We start from the raw sequence: 20,258 nt of genomic DNA, 5'->3' as shown, positions 1-20,258 counted from the left end.
ATATCAAGTTATGTATTGATTAATTTGTTACGTTTGTAATCTAAGTCGTTATATGTATTTAGTTAAAAAGTACAATTTAATTGGGCGCCTCCGTAGCCAGGTGGGAAGGAGCAGCAGTACGTAGCACACGCTTCTTGATTAGACTGGGGTTCGAGCCCATCACCACCAGATATGGATGATGTGGAAAGGTCAGGGAATGACCACCGCATATTCCCAGAGCAATATGGCCTTAGTTGCTAATGCTCCTAAAAACCAAATAACAACATAACAATTTAATTGACAATGAAGTTTAACAAGATTAATAGATTTACCGATTGATTGACAGTATTATATTATATACTATACTATACTAAGCTTACGCTATCTAGTTCGAGATATAACGTATCATATAACAATGGTGGCAAGTTACGAAGTGTAAATCTACGGACACTTAAGTATTAATTAACTTCTAAATCTCACTGTCTCAATTCAGAATAAACTAAGGATCCTGACTAGGTCTATAAGCTACTTATAGAAAATAATTTGATATAACAATTGGTCAATAAAGCGGCTAAATATGGCTAAAAAAACTTGTTGTTTAGCGTAGCTGCAACTTGTAACACGTTGATTTGATACCCTTACCGATACTAAGTAATACGACAAAATCTCTATCTAAGTTAGACTTTAATCTAAGTATCGTAACTAGGAATATAAAGCTACTCTAGAAAATAAGTTAATATGCCAGTTTAAGTTAATAAAACAGAAAAAAACTTCTCTATTCCAGGAGCAGTAAAAAACTTTGCCTGCACAAGGCTACTCTCATGTATTAATGATCTTGATAAAGCACCTCCCACCATTCCCAACGCACTCCATTCAGTGCCTCCTGTGGTCTTCTGTCAAAAGGATGTCAGAAGGATTTTGACCAATCTTGATGCTAAGAAAGCTCCAGGTCCCGATGGTATTTCTCCACTTGTTCTCAAAACTTGTGCTCCTGAACTTACTCCTATTCATTGCCGCCGTTTTTCACTTTCTTATTCCAAAGGTGTTTTTCCTTCTGTTTGGAAATTTGCTCATATCCAGCCAGTTCCTTTTTAGGAACTGGCTGGATATGAGCAAGGACTTATACAAGGACTGACTGAACTTTGAGAAAATGTAGAAGTAATGCTAATGAAACATTAGAGGAGAGATCTAATGGGCTAAGAGACCGAAACAAGGCTCTACGATTACGAAGGTGGACAGAAAACACTGAAGAAAGAAAAGCAAGATTGGAAATGAGACAACACCGTAGGACTATAAAAGTATCAGATGTGAATGATCAACAAGCTGTAATTAATGTGGAAGAGCATGACATAGGAAATTTGTGTTACAACTGTGAGTATTGCAATGCAAGATATTGGGGATGTGAGTTAAACATATCGAATAAATACACTAAATGCTGTCATGATGGAAAGGTTTTACTCCACCCACTGTCTGAGACACCTGCTCTATTATGAGAGCTGCTTACAGGGGATACATGTGAAGCAAATAACTACAGAGAACATATACAAGAAGAACAATTTAACAATGGCATTTGCATCAATGGGTGCAGAGATTAAATCACTGTTCTGGAAATGGCACATACTGTTTTAGAATACATGGCCAGATTTACCATTTGGTCTCACTGCTATATCCAAAGTAACCCAGGATATGGACAATTTTATATTCTTTGATTTTGCTGAAGCAATCAACAACAACAACTTGAAAACAGTCAAGCCAAGGGTGTATGGCCAAAGTAATGCAACAATTGGATGAGATGCTGTGATAAGTTAACCCACATGCTTGAGTCATAAACAAATGCATCAAATAACCAGGGCCAATCCAACAATGAATGTGCACATGGCATTTACAGAAGACCCAGACTTGCATAAGAGATGATATAATGTACCTACATCCAAAGTGGAGGTGCTAGTGGATCTAGATTAAACTATTTATGCCATAATCAGAAAGATGGCATATGTTACGCCGGGTACAACTAGTTTGATGAATTTGTCATGCTGGTCAAGATATCAAATGCAGATTTTGTTTGGATATCAGACTTGATGTCACTCAGATGTAAGGAATGCAGAATTTGACTATGGAGAGTACAATCCATGCAGAAAAGATAGACAGGATAGGAGTGAGGGAGTGGGATTATGCTCTTAGTTCAAAAGCACATAAAATCTAAGGCAGTTCATCCTGTTTGCAATGGTGGCCAATGCAACGTTGAGTCAATTTGGTGTGACATAAGTACTTGAAAAGCAAAAATGAGAAGAGTGTGTTATAGGCCTAATGACTCTAATGAATACAACAAAACAACTGTGTAGAGAAATAGTGGGCCAGTAAACAAGAATGTCTTATAATGGTGGATTTTAACTTTCCAGATATTGACTAGAACTAGTGGGTTGGTCACACAAGAGGGAACAATAATCTTGATCTGATTATCATCAATGATTATTCATGCATTAAGAATCTGCAGGTAAAAGAACCACTATGTGACAGTGAACACAGTGTATTGATGTGAGATTTACTTAAAGATGTAACTACCATCAAGGGTAAAGGGAAGGGATTTTACTTTCATGAAGGTGAATACAGTAGTCTCAGATAGTTTTTAAATTCTGTACAGTGGGACCAACTGATGATGTTATCATTGGTATATTCCAAATGGGAAGCACTCAAGGAATTAACCATAGAGACTACTAGGCTTTTCATACCATCTAAGAAATACTGTTTAAGCTGTAGGCCTAATTGGATGTCAGATGAATTAATGGGACTCGTGGCAGAGAAAAAGAATGCACGCGATGCATATAAATTATCAGGTGATACAGAAGCCTGTGGTATGTATAAACTAGTCTGTAATCAAGTCAAAAAGGAGGCTAGACAAGCAAAGGCAGATTAAAAGAAATCCTTGGCAAAGGATACAAAAAAACCCAGCAGAGACTTCTTTACTTATGTAAACACTAGGAGGAAGGGTATGAATCAAATTGGTCCACTTATTATTGATGGTTTGACTATTGGTGATCCTGCTCAGGTTGCTAACAAACTGAATAAGTATTTTGCATCTACATTCACACATGAGGAATTCTTTAGGGAAGTGGATGCCTGAAGTTTATCAAACTCTAATGGGAGCCAAATGATTTTGTAATAACTGAGAGGAAAGTGGAAGAGAGATTGTTATATAAAGTTAAACATAAGAAAGGCACATGGGGTGGATGGGATCGAGCAGGGATAATGAGGTGATTTTCCCATTGTATAAGGTACATGTCAGGCCACATCTTGCATACTGCATACAGGTCTGGAGGCCTCATTTTAGGTGAGAGCTGTTGAATGAGTACAGAGAAGGGCAACAAGATTGGTAAAGGAACAAATGGGTGCTCTTACCAATAAAGGCTTCAGTTCTGCAAACTGTGGCATCTGGAGACTAGTCATCTCAATCAGAACTGCTGATGGGATTCTACCTTTTGTTCAGGACTATACACATGAGGGGGTACAAATTCAAATTGAGGAAGGATGGGGTGCAGAATAGATGTCGTTTAAGTTTGCCTTTAGCCAGTGGCTGGTTGATTGCTGGAACAGACTTCCATCTGTTGTTGTGGAAGTTGACTAGCATAAATAAAATGCCATAAATACATTACAACATAATAGAGATTGTCGTTAGGCTGCAGTAATGTTAATAGTGAAAAGACTTGCATTTGATAATTTTGATGCTGTAGATGTATGAATAGTGGTCAGGTATGAGGGTGCGTAAGTACATGCCTTGAGTGAATGGGGTTCAAGCCGATGATTGTTCTGTTTCTTTTATTCTCTCTATCTTGTGAACTCCTCTGGCCGTTTGTTCATCGCAGAATATAAACAAAATTTATTTATTTAAATTCAAGGAAGAACTAGACAAACTATGGGTAGATTAAATGTAAAGGGTTTTTTTTTTTTTTTTTGCTGTCTCTATATAAGCTTACTTTCTTACATTTGCTACTACTAATGCTAATGATCAGATGTGTTATTATTAAATTCTGGAATTTTATGAATATGTACATGACACTTGGGTTTTAGCACTTTTATGACTAAGTCTTATAGACTTATCAGATTTTATCTGAGAAACAATGTTGAATATGAGGGACAATGTTGCCAAAATTTTTTTTTTTTTTTTTAGTTTTTAAATGTATATGAATACATGTATGTTTTATATATATCTAATATATGCATGTTTTATATATATCTAATATATGCATGTTTTAATAGTTACTGGCAAATGTTAACCCCTGGCACCACCATGCCGTGACAGGACTAATTGTATGTCTATCATTGCTGCAATTAAAGATTCTATTCTATTCTATTCTATTCTATTACTTGTATACACTCTCATTGTTTACTGGTTCTTATTGTGTTTATTGCATTTCTTGATTTATATTTATTTTACATGGTAACATTTTTGTAGGTTATCAGTAACCTTTAATGTATTTTACTCATACTTGGCATTGTGGCCTAAGTTTCCAATGTGCTTTAAAAATTTGAATAAAAACTATTTCTGATAACTTAATTTCTCGAGCTTTATGAAATCCCCCCCCCACCAACTTTCTCATTGTTCATCCTCATAAACCATAACTGGCTGTTTGTTAAGGCTGGATTTGCTTGAGTCTATAGGAACCCCATGGTTGTCAGGGCCCTGGACCAGTGCAGTTACTATTGATAAAGGATCCCTTTAACTTTATTTTTAGAGTCTCTGAGAAAATGTATGCGTAAATCTGTTGTTTCTGTTTGCAGGATGCAAATTTGCTCAAATGTACGTGGTTGATGCAGTGAGCCTGGTTTGAGGGAGAGTGAGTTTGGTGTACTAGGTCCATCCCTTTTTTATCCATCAGTCCCATGTCAGGAGATGTTTTCTTTTTAGCATGTGTTGTGTGTTCTGGCATAAGGGTTGACTTCTGTTTTTCTCCTTGAAAATTTGGACTAAATCATTATTCACGATGTAAGTCAACCTCCTACAGTCATATTTTGCAACTTGCATAGTGGTGCATTAGTAAAACCTGCATTAAGAACTATTGTGTACTCTTTATTCCAGTATTTCTGTTTATTTAAATGTTATACATTTTAGTAGCATTTTATTACACCACACAGTAAACAGTGAAGGTCAATTCCTACTTTTGTTCAAAGCATGGTCCAGTAATGGGCAGATCACGATTCAGTCAAATATGTAGCAGAGACTTCTACAGAAATCTTATACAGCTGTAAGTTGATATTCACACTGCTGATCATGGTCAAGTCACGTGTTAGTTACACGAATGTGGTCTTTCTCTGAAAGAATACTTGAGCAGGCTGTGACCTGCACATTGTACCAAACCTGATCAGTGTAAATGTTGTTCGGTCCGAGAACAGTCTGGTCACCCATATTTTCAGTGTTGTTTGTATCATGATGAAGAGACAAAGAATTTCATTTTTGTTCATTCAGAATGGATGAAAAATTGATATTAGTGCGTGCAGATGAAGAGCTGTATGATTTTTTAAGCAGAAGATACTCAGATGAAGGATATAAAAATAAAATGTGTAAAGAAATAGGAGAAAAATTACAAGGTAAGTATTAACTGTTTTTTTTTTTTGTTTTTTTTTATTTAAGTAGGTTAATTTTCATTCCCTTCTCATTTTTAATTTTTTTAAATTTAAAATAATATACAGCAAAGTATAAAAGATAATGTACAAAGATAATATAAAACGCAGCATGCTCATAACAATAGACTCAAATTTTATTCATTTGCCAAGACACTGCCCCAGGATCAGAATTGAAAAAAGTAATAAATATTTCTATTATGTTAAAACTTCTTGTTGAGCATTACTGTCTTGGTTTGGCAGAGCATTTAATATGTCTTTTTCATTAGACGATAAATCTTCCATAAATTGTGTGTGGAGCATTGTAAGCACGCAAAAAATTATGTAGGATAGAAATGGTTAAAATTATTTTTTCGACATATCTGGGTTTAGGATTTATTTTTCTGAAATGTACAAAACCTTCTTTCAAAATCCCAAAGGTGTTCAACAACTTAACTAGCAAGACAGTGACAATTAAAAATTCTTTTTTCAATATCACACTCAGCTTGAGATTCAGGATAAGGTCTCAAAAGGTTTATTTTAATTTGAAATGCTGTGTCCTAAAATCACAAGGTGCTACAATATTTGTATTATTTTCAGGGATGTCTAAAGTACTGTTCTCAAGAGCTCTTCCTAGCCTTGAATTTGCAAAAATGTCCCTGTCAGTGTTTTTTTTTTCCATAGGAGCCAATATCTACAAATATAAACTTGTAATTTGCATCTTCTAAAACCAGCAATATTGACAGAAAAGGTTTTTTTGTAGTTTAAGTAATTAGAATTGTTTGCAGATGCTAATATTCCATCAAATGCACAAAACAGTTTGAAAAATTTCAAATAGACCAAAACCTGAATGCAATTTCTTCTCAGTCTGTCTCTGAGGTGTTGGAATTCATTCTGAGTGCAGATTCTTAATTTTTACTCTGCACACTTCTTCTACAATGGTGTGTACAGTTCAATACTCTAAACGATAATTAAATATGATAGTTTGAAAACAATCTCCAGTGGAAAGAAACCTGAGAAAAAAAACATTGTTTAAAATTAAAACTGAATTAAAAGTTAAATTAAAATTACAATTTCATATATGTCACTTAATGACATATGAAAACTTCTTTTATACTAAATTGTTTATTGAATATCAAATACAGTAATAATGCATGTGGTCATTTGCCACAGACTTGCAAACAATGCTGGGAATTACTTCATTCTCACTATCACAAGATTCCTCATACTGGAAAAATCAAAACAGGCTGAGCCGCAAGAACAGAAAGTAAGTGGAAGTTCGAGGACCAGCTTGGTTTTCTTTGGTCTAATATGAAAGTTAAAGAATGTTTAACTTTAAATATAGTTGCCAATGGCACAAATCTGTCAGAAGATGAGGAGGAGGCACCTGAAGAAGGGAATATTACTGATTTGCAGAACAAAGAACGTTTGTCACAACCAACTCAAAATTCAGTAATGGTAGAAACTAAACAAATCAATGTTCTTGACAAAGGAATGAAAACTAGACCAAAAATAAAGAAACAGCCACAGGAGAAACAGCCGGAAGTACACTAATGAAGTACATTCTCGAGGAAGAGAAAAAAAATTACAATAAACTGAGCTAAAATATGCATCGGATTTCTTTTTTGACAGCTTGAAATTTACAGTAAAGAAATCCTCTGATGCTGACAAACATTTAGCCAAACAAAGAATCTTCAACATTGTTTCAGAAATTGAGGCTAAATATCTCTTTCAGTATTAAAAAGTCAACAACCTCCTCTGTCACAATATAATCAACTATAGCTGCCTAAAAATGCCTGCATCGAGACTTCTATGTATTATTCGGATAGTCTTCATATGTTGAATATGAAGTCATATCCAGTCTTGTCCTCCATTCTCAAGGTTAATCTTATTTTGTGATACTTTCTCCAGATGGTACAAGTAGTAGTTTCTGAAAGTTAATATTTTCTGTTACTAATGTTAAAGACAATACCTGCATGTTTACATATTTTGTATTTACTATTTAATAAAAGTTCGTTTGAAATTTATCCATTAATATTAATCAGTTACCTTAGACAAACTACTAGTTTTTCAACTGGTGAGATAGCTTCACAGAAAGTTGTATTTTCCTTCTGTATATCAGCTTCAATTTTCTGAAGTAAGCATTGAAATTCATTTATTGAATATATGGAAGTAACAGAAAAATTTGGTTTTACGATGTATTAGTTCTTGATATAGTGTGAAGAACACTCCCCCCTACCTCTGTTCGCTTTTTCAACATTTGATACATCTGGAAACACCTTAATTTTGTATTTTATCATCGCTTTATCTTCCTTGTCCAAGAATATAGCAATTTTAATCAGTGGAAGTTGAAGACATTTTTCTTCTTCACTCACACACAATGCTTGTAGTAATCCTCTACAAACAAAACTGATGAAAATCCACTGAATGATTGAACGGCGTGAATGTTCATCAAAATCTTGTGACCTTGACTGGACTGTGCTTTCACCAAAAGTGGGAATCGACCTTAGTGAACACAGTAAGCGTATATTGTACTCCCTTATGTAGGTTATGATACAAAAACCTATAGGCATTGTTGACAATGTGACATCACTCCTATTGATGCTTTGTATGTGGGAGGTTTTGATAATATAACCTGAGACATTCCTTATTGCCTCTTTAGTGTTGTACTGCAAATTGGTTTTTCTGTATTGAGGCATTGTCTTGATTGAAATGTGTTTCCTATAAAAAAATAAAAAAATAAAAATTTACAATCTTGAAATTTTGCTTTTCAATAACTCAAAGTAAAGCTGAAAGGATGACTTTTAATGAATTCCATAAACTGTTTGCATATGATGAAAATGAAAATATTCTTAGGTTTTAAAAGAGATGAGAAATAATGTATATCTGTGTAAAAACAAATTTGAATTAATTAGTTCCTTTCGAACTGTGAGTGTTTACTTTTAATTGAAGTTTTAAGATTTTATACTGGGTGTTTAAGTCACACTTCAAATTTTACTGTTTTTTTAGTTCTTTAAATGTCAACTTATTTGGAATAAGCAATATATACTCCCAAAAAGGATCTCATACTTCCTTAATATCTGTTAATGTTAACTAAAACTGTCTGTCAGATGCAACGAGCCATGAAAGGTTAAGGTTATTTGGAAAATGACAGTACAGAAACTAACAGTAGCCCGCCTCTGTTTTTTGTATCACTATTATTATCTCAATAAACTTGGCAGGAACCATCTTAATTGTCAAAGTGAGATGTTTTCCAATAACTTTGTTAAATAAGAAGCACCCATGTGATATTATTGTTCCATAGTGTGTGATATTCTCTAGTAAAAATTACCATGATGACCTAAAAGTAATGAGATAATGTTAAGTTTTTTTGTACGTTGGGAAGCTCCAGAATGGAAACCAGTGTTTGCAGACACTAAAAATCAAAGTTGATCATCTTGGAAATGATTGGCAGTTCAAGTTCTGAGCAGTGGCAGAGCTTAACTTCTGAAAAAGTATTATCCAGTTCCCAGTGGATTGGGTGGGGGGGGAGTTCAAATATTCAACAAAGGTTACACAGTTAATTATGAGAAATGTTGTCTGAACATGAGTATATACACAACTGAAGTATGTTAACATTTGGTTGGTGATAGTTTGGAACATTGTGCACTCCCTTCTCCTTCTAAGATGATTAATACCAATTTATATTAACAAGAACAAGTTAGCACTTTTTAATTTTGTTCTGTTTAAAAAATTAGCCAGTAACCCTTCTGTGGTTACTTTGGTATAAACAATACACTAGAGACAAAGACTTATAAAATTTTTTAAAAGGATTAGAATTAGATCAGTTTGAATTTGTGTTCCTCCATTTTGTTATTTACTTTTGATTTGCATCATTAATTATTTTTAATTGGAAAAGTATGGGCATAAATTATTTGACTTTGTGTTTATGAAGAAAGTGCACTTCGCATTTGTTCTTATACTAATTTTCATAGAGCTGTTGTTTTTCTGTTAGTTTTGTCTGCTTCATTACTCCTGAGATTTCATCATATGGTAATTTGGAAGCTGCCCCCCCCCCCTTTTTTTTTTAACAGGACTGATGTTACTAAAGATATTTGTTCAGTATTATCCAGAATGGTGTCAGAATTACAAATAGTGTTCAAGTGTACCATTTTAAACCATTTTTCCTTTTTTTTGCAAAAAAAAAACTGATTGGCAAATAGAATACACCAAGCTTTTAATTTTTTTTTCCCTTTGTGTACCAGCTAGATGGCTAAATTTCATTGGTAAACATATCAAAATTATTAATGGCTAATGAGACAGGATGATATTTAATATCTTCTCAGTTGGTTTTACAATAGGATCCCAATTATCCAAGGTGATGGGGACTGAGGGAACTTTGGATAATTAAAGACTCGGGTAACATGGAAAGTTTGGTAAATTATTATTAAATAAACTGGATTTGAATACATTAACGTGATGATGTACACTCTACTTTCAGGTTAGACCTACTTATTGAACATAATGACTTTTAAATTATACAATAAAACACTTAATTTTATTTACAATTGTTTTTTTACAAAAATTTTTAAAAAAATAGTACCTGTATAAGAATTACAAGTCATCGACAAGAAAAATGTACACTTACAAGTTGTTAGCACTACACCTTAATATCATATAAAAAATTCCTTAATGGGTTTGTTTCATAGAAGCTCCTTGCATTTTAGCTGCTGTATTTTGTAGGTGCCTAATTAACGAAACATCGGCTGGCATGGTATCTTCCTGCTGTGCAATACAGTGTAAAGCTGACTCAATAGCATCTGGACCTTCAGAGTGTATTTTTTATTTTTTTTTATTTATTTTTTTTTTTTGTGGTTTCTGTGTACTCTTTGTCATCTTTACTTTTCATCATTTTGTTCGTCAACAAGCTTTTTGATCATGTAATCAGTCATTTCCAGCTGTTCATCAGAATTCATCCACTCTTTAATATCCTCTGTAGTAAGAGTGTCCGAAACAGGAATTTTATTGGCTAGTTCTAAAAGGGTTTCCTCACCTCTTTCATCTTCATTTGCCATGTCATTCTCGTTGGAATAAAATATTTTTCCAGAATTTAATACGAGTAGATGTTTTAACATCGTTCCATGCTACTGCCACCAGTAAATAATGTTCTTGATGTTATTATTTTAAGATTCTCAAGAGACGTGGCCTATAGTTGCATATCCAAGTCTCCAAAACACCTTAATCTACAGGTTGAAGAAGGGATGTCACCAAAAACTAGTTCACTTACGTCTGGATGGGATGGAGCATTGTCTAAATTAAAAGTGCTTTATGTGGAAATTTCTTTTCGTTAAATATTTTTTTTGTGCTAGGGACAAATTATTCATGAAACCATGTTTTAAACAAACTTGAAAACAAAAAAATCTATGAAAAATATAGATTTTTTTGATTTGTGTAGTTAACAGGCAAACATTTTACATTTTTTAAAGCTCATGAGTCCTTTGACTTTCCAATGAGAGCTACTTTAAGTTTATGCTGCCCTGATGAATTTGAACATGCCAGTACTGTCATTCTCTTCTTGCTTCATTTATAACCAGGAGCTGATTTTTCTTTTCTAGCTGCAAGTGTGATGGGAGCATTTTATAATTCAGGCCTGTTTCATCACAATTATAAATTTCATCCAAATTCAGATTATTTTCTTGAATAATTTTTGCTAATTTAGCATCATATTTTTAACTCCAGACCTTTTCTTTCCAGTGATCCAACCAACCAATACTTGTGGTAAATTGTTCTTCCTCTTTATTAAAATGCTTATGAAATTCTAAGGCTGTAAAATTGGGCTTCCTTTGTCTCTCATCTGTGTGAACCACAAAAAAGAGCTTCAGAAGTTTGTTTAAAGTCTTTCTTCATTGGTTTTCTATTCAAATTTTTACTATCACGTATAGATGCTCTTTGTGAACACCATTTTTCAATTTCCACTCTTTCTCCTCCAGTCCCCTATGCTTTTTTTTTTATTTTTTTTTTTAGTTCCTTCTTGATCCAAGTGTTTGATTGCATTCAACTTCATATCTAAAGACACAACAGCACACTTCCATTTTGTACCCATAGTGCTTACACTAATCTAATATAGATGCTCTTTGTGAACACCATTTTTCAATGTCCGCTCCCTTTCTCCTCCAGTCCCCTATTGCTTTTTTTTTTTTTTTTTTTATTATTATTGTTTCTTCTTGATCCAAGCATTTGATTGCATTCAACTTCATATCTAAAGACACAACAGCACGCTTCCATTTTCCATTCATAGTGCTTACACTAATCTAACATAGATGAAACATGAAACGTGCTAATATAGATGAAATGTGACAAAAAAAATTAGAAAATTAGTGAGTAAAATTTTTAAATCTTTTTTATTTCTTTTTTTATTAAATCTTTAATAAAACAAACGTAAGATCAGCACGGCTCAACAGTCAACTGTGTGAGTTCCCACTCTGTACTGAACTATGTACTCTTGTCTTTGGTAACAATAATCTGATGGCCAGGCATTGTAAATGTCAATTGAAAGAATATAGGCTTGGGAGACCAAGGCTCACTAAATGTTTCACAGAGCCGGATGCAAACGTTAAACTTGGGGCTTCTTCGCCTTCTTATTCTTAGTATTATTATTATTATCTTTCCTTCCTGTGGCATGGCAGCCCATGGTTGGCCAAGGCTGACACTTAAGTACTCGTAGTAGCCTACTGTAAGGGTTTGCTAGGTCAGGAAGGGCCTTTAGGGCTGGGGTGACCAATCTCATGTTCGGCCCTAGTAGAAGGGAAGGTTGTGGGCCCATTTTTCATAGGTCTCATTCATCTGGGGAGACCCGGTGAAACCACGAAAAACTCCAGTCAGAGTGGCCAGCCCAGAATCTCCCGAGTCTTGGATCCATGTCTTAAACTGCGTGGCTACCCCAGACGGTATTATTATTATTGTTGTTTATTATTATTATACAGGCCTGGCACTAGGGGTGTGTGAGTGAGTGCTGCGCCTGTGGTGCTACTAGATGCGCCACTGCATATATATGCATGTTAAGATACGATATGAATTGAGCGCTGTACAAGGTTTTGCCTCAGGCACCACGAATGCTAATGCCGTTTCTGGGTATAGATTTTTGAAGATAAGGTACTGAATAAAAAGTAAATGCAATCATTTATATTACATAATGGGTAAAGTATAGATGTGAACTCATTTAATATTTAACAAAAATAAATTATTGTATTTATATAATTTTTCTAGCACGCTTTGTGGTAAAATCAACAATTATATCATTAAAATCTGATTGTCAATTTTGCTTTCAATTGATATTACAGACAAGGAAGTTAACCGTTGTTGTGTAATAGGTAATCTTAAATAGTTTTTTATTATTTTTAATTCAGAAAATTATCTTTCAGCCATAGCAACTGTCACAGGGTTTGTTGATAATATTCTTAATACCACAATAACATTGGGATATATTTCTGACAAATTGTGACAATATATGAATTTTAAAGCTTCTAAACTTGAAAAGTTAGGAGGAACAATTTTTTGAAATGTATCAATTTTTTCATACAAATCCATTTTATCCAAATCTGATTCTAAATGTAAACACAATTTTTCAGTGTGCTTTTGAAGTTCTTCTGCAGGTACATCTTTTAATTTATTGAAATCATGCAAAAACCCAAAAATGCTCATGTTTTACATACAATTCAAAATGCTTTTTAAAAGATTGAATTGCAGTAACAATAATTTGGAGTAAATAATTTATTTTAAAATTTTCCTCCACATCTAAAAATTGAGTATCACATATAGATTCATAAAAAAAAAAGTTTTCCTTGAATTCTAAATTAAAATTTAATTTATTTTCAATTTCCCTTGCTTTATTCAAGGAAGGTGAAAAACCAGAATTTCTGTAACATTCTACAAGTTTTTTTGAGTGCTTAATTGCTATGTCCATATGCACAGATTTTTCTTGCAGTAACTTACTAAATTTACTTTTGATAGGTCATTCCATATGATTAGACTATAAAGGTAAAGGTAAATTGTTATAAGACTATAAAGGTAAATGTAAAGGTAATTGATTAGACTATGCACAAATTCAATGGAAAACCACTGTTCATGTATGGAATTTATTTCAGACTTAACTTTAGTATCACAAACTGTTTCAGCAATTTCCTTTAGTAATTCTATAAATTCTGGTACTTGTAAAAGTCCCAAGTGGGGGGGGTGGCTGGTCACACCCACTTCAAGCCAGCCTTGCAGGAGACAAGAAAAATTTGAAATAACAAATGTTTCAAATTATGTAAAGCTTAATATATATATATATATATATATAGTGTGTGTGTGTGTGTGTGTGTGTGTTAATCTTCACAATCTGGTATCCCTTCTGATCAATCTTTGCAAGTAGTAGTGATTGACAGGCCTAGCCTCTTGCACTGGTTGCATTTTACTTAGAGTGAATTCCTTCCATTGTGTTAAAATTGGAAAACCAGTTTCCGATTTTAAAACAGCCACAAGGGAGGAATAAACAGAAAAACTAAAACAGGTACCATATACTGAAGAGGTCACAAGCAAAAGGGGTACTGTGTTTTAAAGACTAACCTTTATTATTTTTTTTTTTTTTTTGTACTGCTACAATACTTGTCATATGTTAGGAAATATTTCAGAGAATTTCTTTGCTAAGAACTGCTAATGGCATGCCTTCTTATTTCTTTATATATTTGGTAGGCACAACACTTATGTTCTGAAACAGCATAGGTTACAAGATTTATCAGCAACTGGTGACTTAAATTTCTCTGTTCTATCTGCATTGGTTTATGAATTGTTGCTTACTCATCTTCCCTCCTTGGCAATGCTTTCCTTTCAAGGATAGGGTTTATTGGGAAGGACATTAAAAAAAAGTCCTGTTGCATGAGGTTGAAAATGTTTTCAGATCATAATTATCAAGTTTTTTTTTTTTTTGTTTTTTTTCTTTTATTTCTGTTTGTTTCCAGTGTGCTGCAGCTTCTCTATCAGTGCATTTGCTTTCCCCACAATGATTTATTTACTAAATTGTGACTCCTTTTAAATAGATCTGTCCGATTGTTTGAGGCTGTGTAATCTGTAATTCCCAGACTTTTGGCAATTATTTTTATACCAGGTGTTATCATTGTTATTATTATTATGTTAATTGCCCCCATGTGTAAATTATATCTGTATAAATGTATTATGTCTATAGAAGTGTGTGTTTATGGGCCTGTCCACATTGTGTGGGCTGAAAAGCCTAGGAAAAACTTATAGGGGGAGAACTCTACTCCTTCTACCTGAGATTGGTTAACTACTGTCTCCATTGAAGAGGACTAGAAATTCCTTCAGTCAACAGCAGGAATTGAACCCAGACCTTTCCAAACGAATGACAAGTGTCAAAACTACTATACTGCCACAGAGGATGTTTTTGGAGATTATTAGAAGCTCTAACATTTGAAATTACTTCTGATTTCTCATGCTTGGACTCGGCGTACTTTCTTTGCAATTTTTCTGTGCTGCACGTGCTGTTTTAAATATCAACAATTTTTTACAGTCATATTTTAACACAGAAATTCGTAAACCCATTAAATTTCAACCCAATTTTTTTTTTTTTTTTTGCTAGTTAGCATGTGAATCCACTTGTTGTGAAATACACATTTATTTCTTCATTGGAAAACGCCCTTCTTTCTTGTTTCTTTTCATCTTATAATATGAAATGCTTCAAAAAATTTGGGGTAAATTTCAGCTGTTTCACAAAGTGATAAAAATACAGTAACACAAAATCAGTAAGTGAGCTTGCATACAAAAGAACTAACTCTTATTACACAGGAGATTGTATTCACGACAATAGAATAAACTTGTACATAATTTAAATATCCACATTTACAAGGCCACAAGAAAATCACTAGCTATTTCAGACAACTTTTAGACAATTGAAATTTCACACTCTGTTTAACACGGAAAAGTATAAATAACAGGAAATGTGAAAGGTATACATAGACATATATATATATATACACATTCAATTAAAATATAAGTAGTGGGATCGTGTAAATACAGCGTTTCGGTGAATTTTAAGATTTCATTTCTTGCTGGGAGAAACTAGTTCTATCTCTGCCTTTACGTTACTACCTCTGTTAATTATTATTAATGCTAATATATATATTAGCATTAAAAAATATATTAAAAAGAAATATTTTTTGTTGTAGGGAAAGAGGTGATGCACAAGTGGTGCCCTGTTCATGGTTGGTATGGCCGACATCTGAAAGAAAAACAGTTGAAGTCAGGATCCACTGCTGAGAGATACAGAGATAATGCATTTCCCAAACAGTTTTCTTTACTGAAGGAAGACACCAAAATGGGAATCAATGACTCAAATACTGTTAATGTGTCAGTTAACAATGGAGAGCCTGAATTCGGGCAAAAGGAAAATGATGGTCCATCTGGCCGTGTTACACTTATGACAGATTGTGTAGCTGAAGCATCTTGCTTGCAAGGAAAACGAAAGAAAAAGATAGATTTAGAGGAAAGGCTAGTTCATTTTCTAGAGGTCACCACTTTCGATGAAGATGAAGATATGGCATTTTTTATGTCCTTGCTCCCAACAGTGAGAATGCTTAACACTGAGCAGAAATTGGAATTCAGAATGGAAGTTTTGAATAGTCTAAAAACATTCTAAATCACATGCACTTCCTGCTGCTACTCCTCATCACCTGTTTACAGTTTTGTTCAAAGATTTTATCCAGCTTAATCTCAGATTAGTTTCATGCAGTTTTCCATATTTGTAACATAGTACATACAAAGTACTAACCTTCAGTTGTTGTTTATTGGATTGTAAATCAATTGCTTTCACAAAACTCAACAAACAAGACTCTCCATAATTCTCCCAAGTGTAGTTATTTCAGCATCTCTAAATGACCATCCACTACCAAATAACTGAGAAGCAAGTGTGTCAATGTGTGCATCCTTGACAGAAAAATGCTTCATTGTTTTGTGGAATTCAGTTTTTACCCTTTGATTAAAATGGGCCATAAAATTGTGTTACAGAGAATATGGCATATGATATTTCTTGATTTTTAAATTATGCTTTTTAATAATTTGTTTCTCCTTTTGCCCCTTTCTCCCTTTTTTTTCCCTGTTATGAAAATTAATCCTTATATGTCTTATGTATCCACATGTTCCCCTTTTTAGAAAAAGGACCTGTAGGTACATAGTCAGTAGGGAGAACACCCCATCTCTAATAAGGAAAATGTATGAAGCTAATTAGACAAACAGTTCTACTTGTTAAATAAAATGAACTAGGTATTTGCCCTTTCAGCAATATATATGTAGATCTGTTTCTCATATGGTCTTTGAAGAATACGGATACATAGATATGTTTTCATTTGTAAAGTAGTTCTTACAAGCATTTGTCTGAACTCAGTAAATATGAATGTGTTGACATTAAATGGTGGGCCCCCAGTTGCTAAGCATCTTGTGGTCAAGTTTACAAGTTTGTGCTCTCTCTCTCTCTCTCTCTCTGTCTCTCTCTCTCTCTCTCTCTCTCTTGAAGAAAAAAATCGTTTCCTTTTAATTTAAAATTACACTAATAGGCAATTACATAAACCTTAGTAAAGAAATTACTTTAGATTAGGTAATTAACCCATTTTGTTTTCTTTCTCTGTACATATTTATCACTAACTCTCTCTACCACTTTAACTACCACATAGCATTGCTATGTGGTAGTAAACTGACCCCCTCTAAAACCCAGAAAGCCAATGCATTCACAGTTTCAGACCCAACAGGAGTAAAAGTCAAATGTCATAAAACTGAAGAAATAGCATATGCAGCTTTGACTCTTTTAATAATTTGCCCAAACAGCAAATTAACAGTAAGCACTTTTCTGAATCTTTAAAGAACCTGAGAGTATTGCCAGCTCACCCAAGCTAGAGGGTTTCCCCAAGTCAGTAGAAACTTCCCACCTGAGACATTCTAAGCACTTAATGAGTTTCTACTGACTTGGAAAATCTCTTGGGAAAGTTTCTACTGACTTGGGATTGTCTCCAGTTAAACACTTCCTGGGAGACTTCTACTCATGGTAAATCAAAACAGTTCACTCAATTCACTTCAAAAGGAGTGGTCTCAAACTGGCACTGCCTTAATGTTTTGAAGGTGAGATGCTAAATGAACAAGGAGTTGTCAAGGTCAGGAGAATCTCAGATTGATGAGATGGTATAACTTTATGCCATATACAGATTGCAAAAGAGCATTTCAGTCATACTGCCTTTCAGAATAGCAAGTTTCCTGGAAAGGAGAGAATTCCAGCAAACTGTATATCAAATTAAGCCCATTATTGAAGTGTCTAGAGGGTACAGTAATAGGAAGTAATGTTAGCACAGCTTAGATTATCTAATGGTTATTTAACACTCATCTGGTTAAAAGCTGAAGGCCCTCCTATTTGTACCTCCTGCAACTTAGTCCTTTCAGCTAAACATACTGATTGAATGCCCAATTTAGTGGAACAGGCATGTTTTTTTTTTGTTTTTTTTTTTTTTTGCAGTTTCCTATCCAGAACCTATACTCCAATGAAACTAAATTGCAATGTCAAGCCACACATCCCAAACACTCTGCAGCATTAGAAGCCAGAAATTAAACACTTCCTGGCTTGCACAAGCTTGTTTTGGAATCCCTATTTATGTCAAATGCAGGTCAACAGATCACAGTTGCCATGAACTGAATATCTTCCAAATGAAATGCCAAACTGCACCTTGCTTGTTTTAGAATACTGAGTCTCTAAAAAAAAATGGTAAAGAAATCCAAAAATATAAAGTAGAACATGACATCACCTACCAAGGTGATGTCATGTTCTACTTTATATGTCTTATCAGTTCAGTCAAAATAAGCCCTTTTATGCTCATGTCACTCACAAATGCCAATCAGTGAAATGCCCACATTTTTAACGGTACTTTCAAATGAATCCTTCAAAAATCGTGAAAGAAAATTACTCATCTCTATTATATTACCGCAGAACAATGAATACACAAATCTGAATACTGCATGGGAAAGCATTGTCCAACCAAGGCAGTAAGAAAATGCAAAATATCTACTTGCCTTGCCTTCTCCCTCCCCTCACAAGAAAATTTATATAGTTAGGGGAAACCCCATGAAATGATACTTTGCTCCAAATATTTTTTGAAGAGGATGCGGATATTTCCAAAAAAAAAAACCAAGCAAGACAATTACAAAATTTCAGCTCTTCGGAAACAATCCCAACAAGACAACCAGAGGCAAATGTCAGTGGAATTGCTATGGTTTTTGTGCCAGCATCAGTTATTTTCACAACTTCATATCTCAACATGCATTGTTCGGTTTCTGTCTACAGGAGACATTTAAAGACCCTGGTTTCCAAATATTTTTGTGGCCAACAATCACTGTAATGGCCATATGGTGCAACTAAGCCTAAGGCTTATGCTACACCAGCCAAAAGAAAGAAAGAAAAAGCGTAAAATCATAATAAAATAAAATTAAATAAATAATAAAAGAAAAGGAAATAGACAACCTATGCATTTCCCTCCTCCCGTTGGTAATTTTTGCAGTACGCCAATCACAGTACAGCTTTAAAAACCTTCTCCACCCAACCCAATCTCGAAAAGGAAATACACCCTTCTTTCATATACATATATATTTGCAGTTTTATTAGAATGCTGTTATATCCTTCATTTTGTATACCCAAGTTCGTCAACCACTATCTAATGCTATACTGTGTAAAATTAGCTGCAAATTGATTTTGCTTAGGCCAAGATATGAAGCTAAAGGCATTAAATAAGTAAAAGCATGAAATAAAACAGGTTACTATATGTCAGACGAACAGTCCCTTTATGTCAGTTTGCAGCAAAAAATTTACACCTCCCTAATATTAATAATACTTTATTTTAATAAGTGGCATGTTATCCCTCTTCTTCAGATGCTATCCATTATATTTTACCATAATGTAAAACTGGTCAATAGAAACAGATAGTAGTGTTACTAATTACTTGTACATTGAAACACTCATCCCTTTTACAGGCAGTAATTAGTACTCATTTATTTAGTTTTATTTATTTAATGCCTTTAGCTTCATATTTTGCCCTTAGTAAAATCATTTAACAGTTCACTTTTACACATTAGATACTGGCTATACAAAATAAAGGACATAACAGCATTCTAATACAGCTGCAATTATGTAATTAGAGATCATAAATAGGAAAATTTTATGATAGAAATTATTATACTATATATGTGTTTGCAAATATGTATATATAGTGCAAGGAAGCCACAGGCTTTTGCTGCACTGTGGGGAGAAAAAAAAAGTAGATAAGAAAATACAAATTATTTGCTTCCTTCCCTAGCATAGGGAAGGAAGCAAATTATCTACAATGGATAAAGGGATGGTTGAGTGGGAGAAGACAGAGAGTGATAATCAATGGACTTTGCTCTTTGTGGACAAATGTTATTAGTGGAGTTCCCCAGGGTTCGGTGTTGGGCCCATTGTTGTTTTGTATATTTATCAATGATATTGATGAAGGTATATCAGGTTTAATGTTTGCAAATGATACAAAGGTTGGCAAGGTTGTTAACGACAGTAAAGACAATATGCTACTCCAACTGGATCTAGATAAGTTGGGCAAATGGGCTGAGAAATGGCAACTGAAGTTTAACATTGACAAATGCAAAGT

General features: G+C 33.9%; 1 protein-coding gene across 2 annotated transcripts in view; it reads left to right on the top strand.

Annotated features, from left to right (window-relative positions):
* The window catches only part of LOC150081062 (uncharacterized), a 52,425-nt gene that overhangs the window by 6,217 nt on the left and 25,950 nt on the right, over nt 1-20,258 (top strand). The window contains exon 2 of one of the 2 annotated variants that reach the window (XM_090381202.1): nt 15,774-16,244. The exons of the other annotated variant lie outside the window; for it this stretch is intronic. Coding sequence (XP_090237328.1) covers nt 15,774-16,243 — 470 coding nt within the window. The 3' untranslated portion in view covers nt 16,244. Of the gene's footprint in view, nt 1-15,773; nt 16,245-20,258 lie in introns of those variants that run through there. 2 annotated transcript variants of the gene reach the window in all.

The sequence above is a fragment of the Mastigoproctus giganteus genome, chromosome 9 (assembly GCF_048544385.1).
Source record: "Mastigoproctus giganteus isolate SK-2022 chromosome 9, ASM4854438v1, whole genome shotgun sequence".
Lineage (NCBI taxonomy): Eukaryota > Metazoa > Arthropoda > Arachnida > Uropygi > Thelyphonidae > Mastigoproctus > Mastigoproctus giganteus.
The sequence above is the reverse complement of the archived record's forward strand: the minus strand, read 5'-3'. Positions and strand labels throughout refer to the sequence as shown.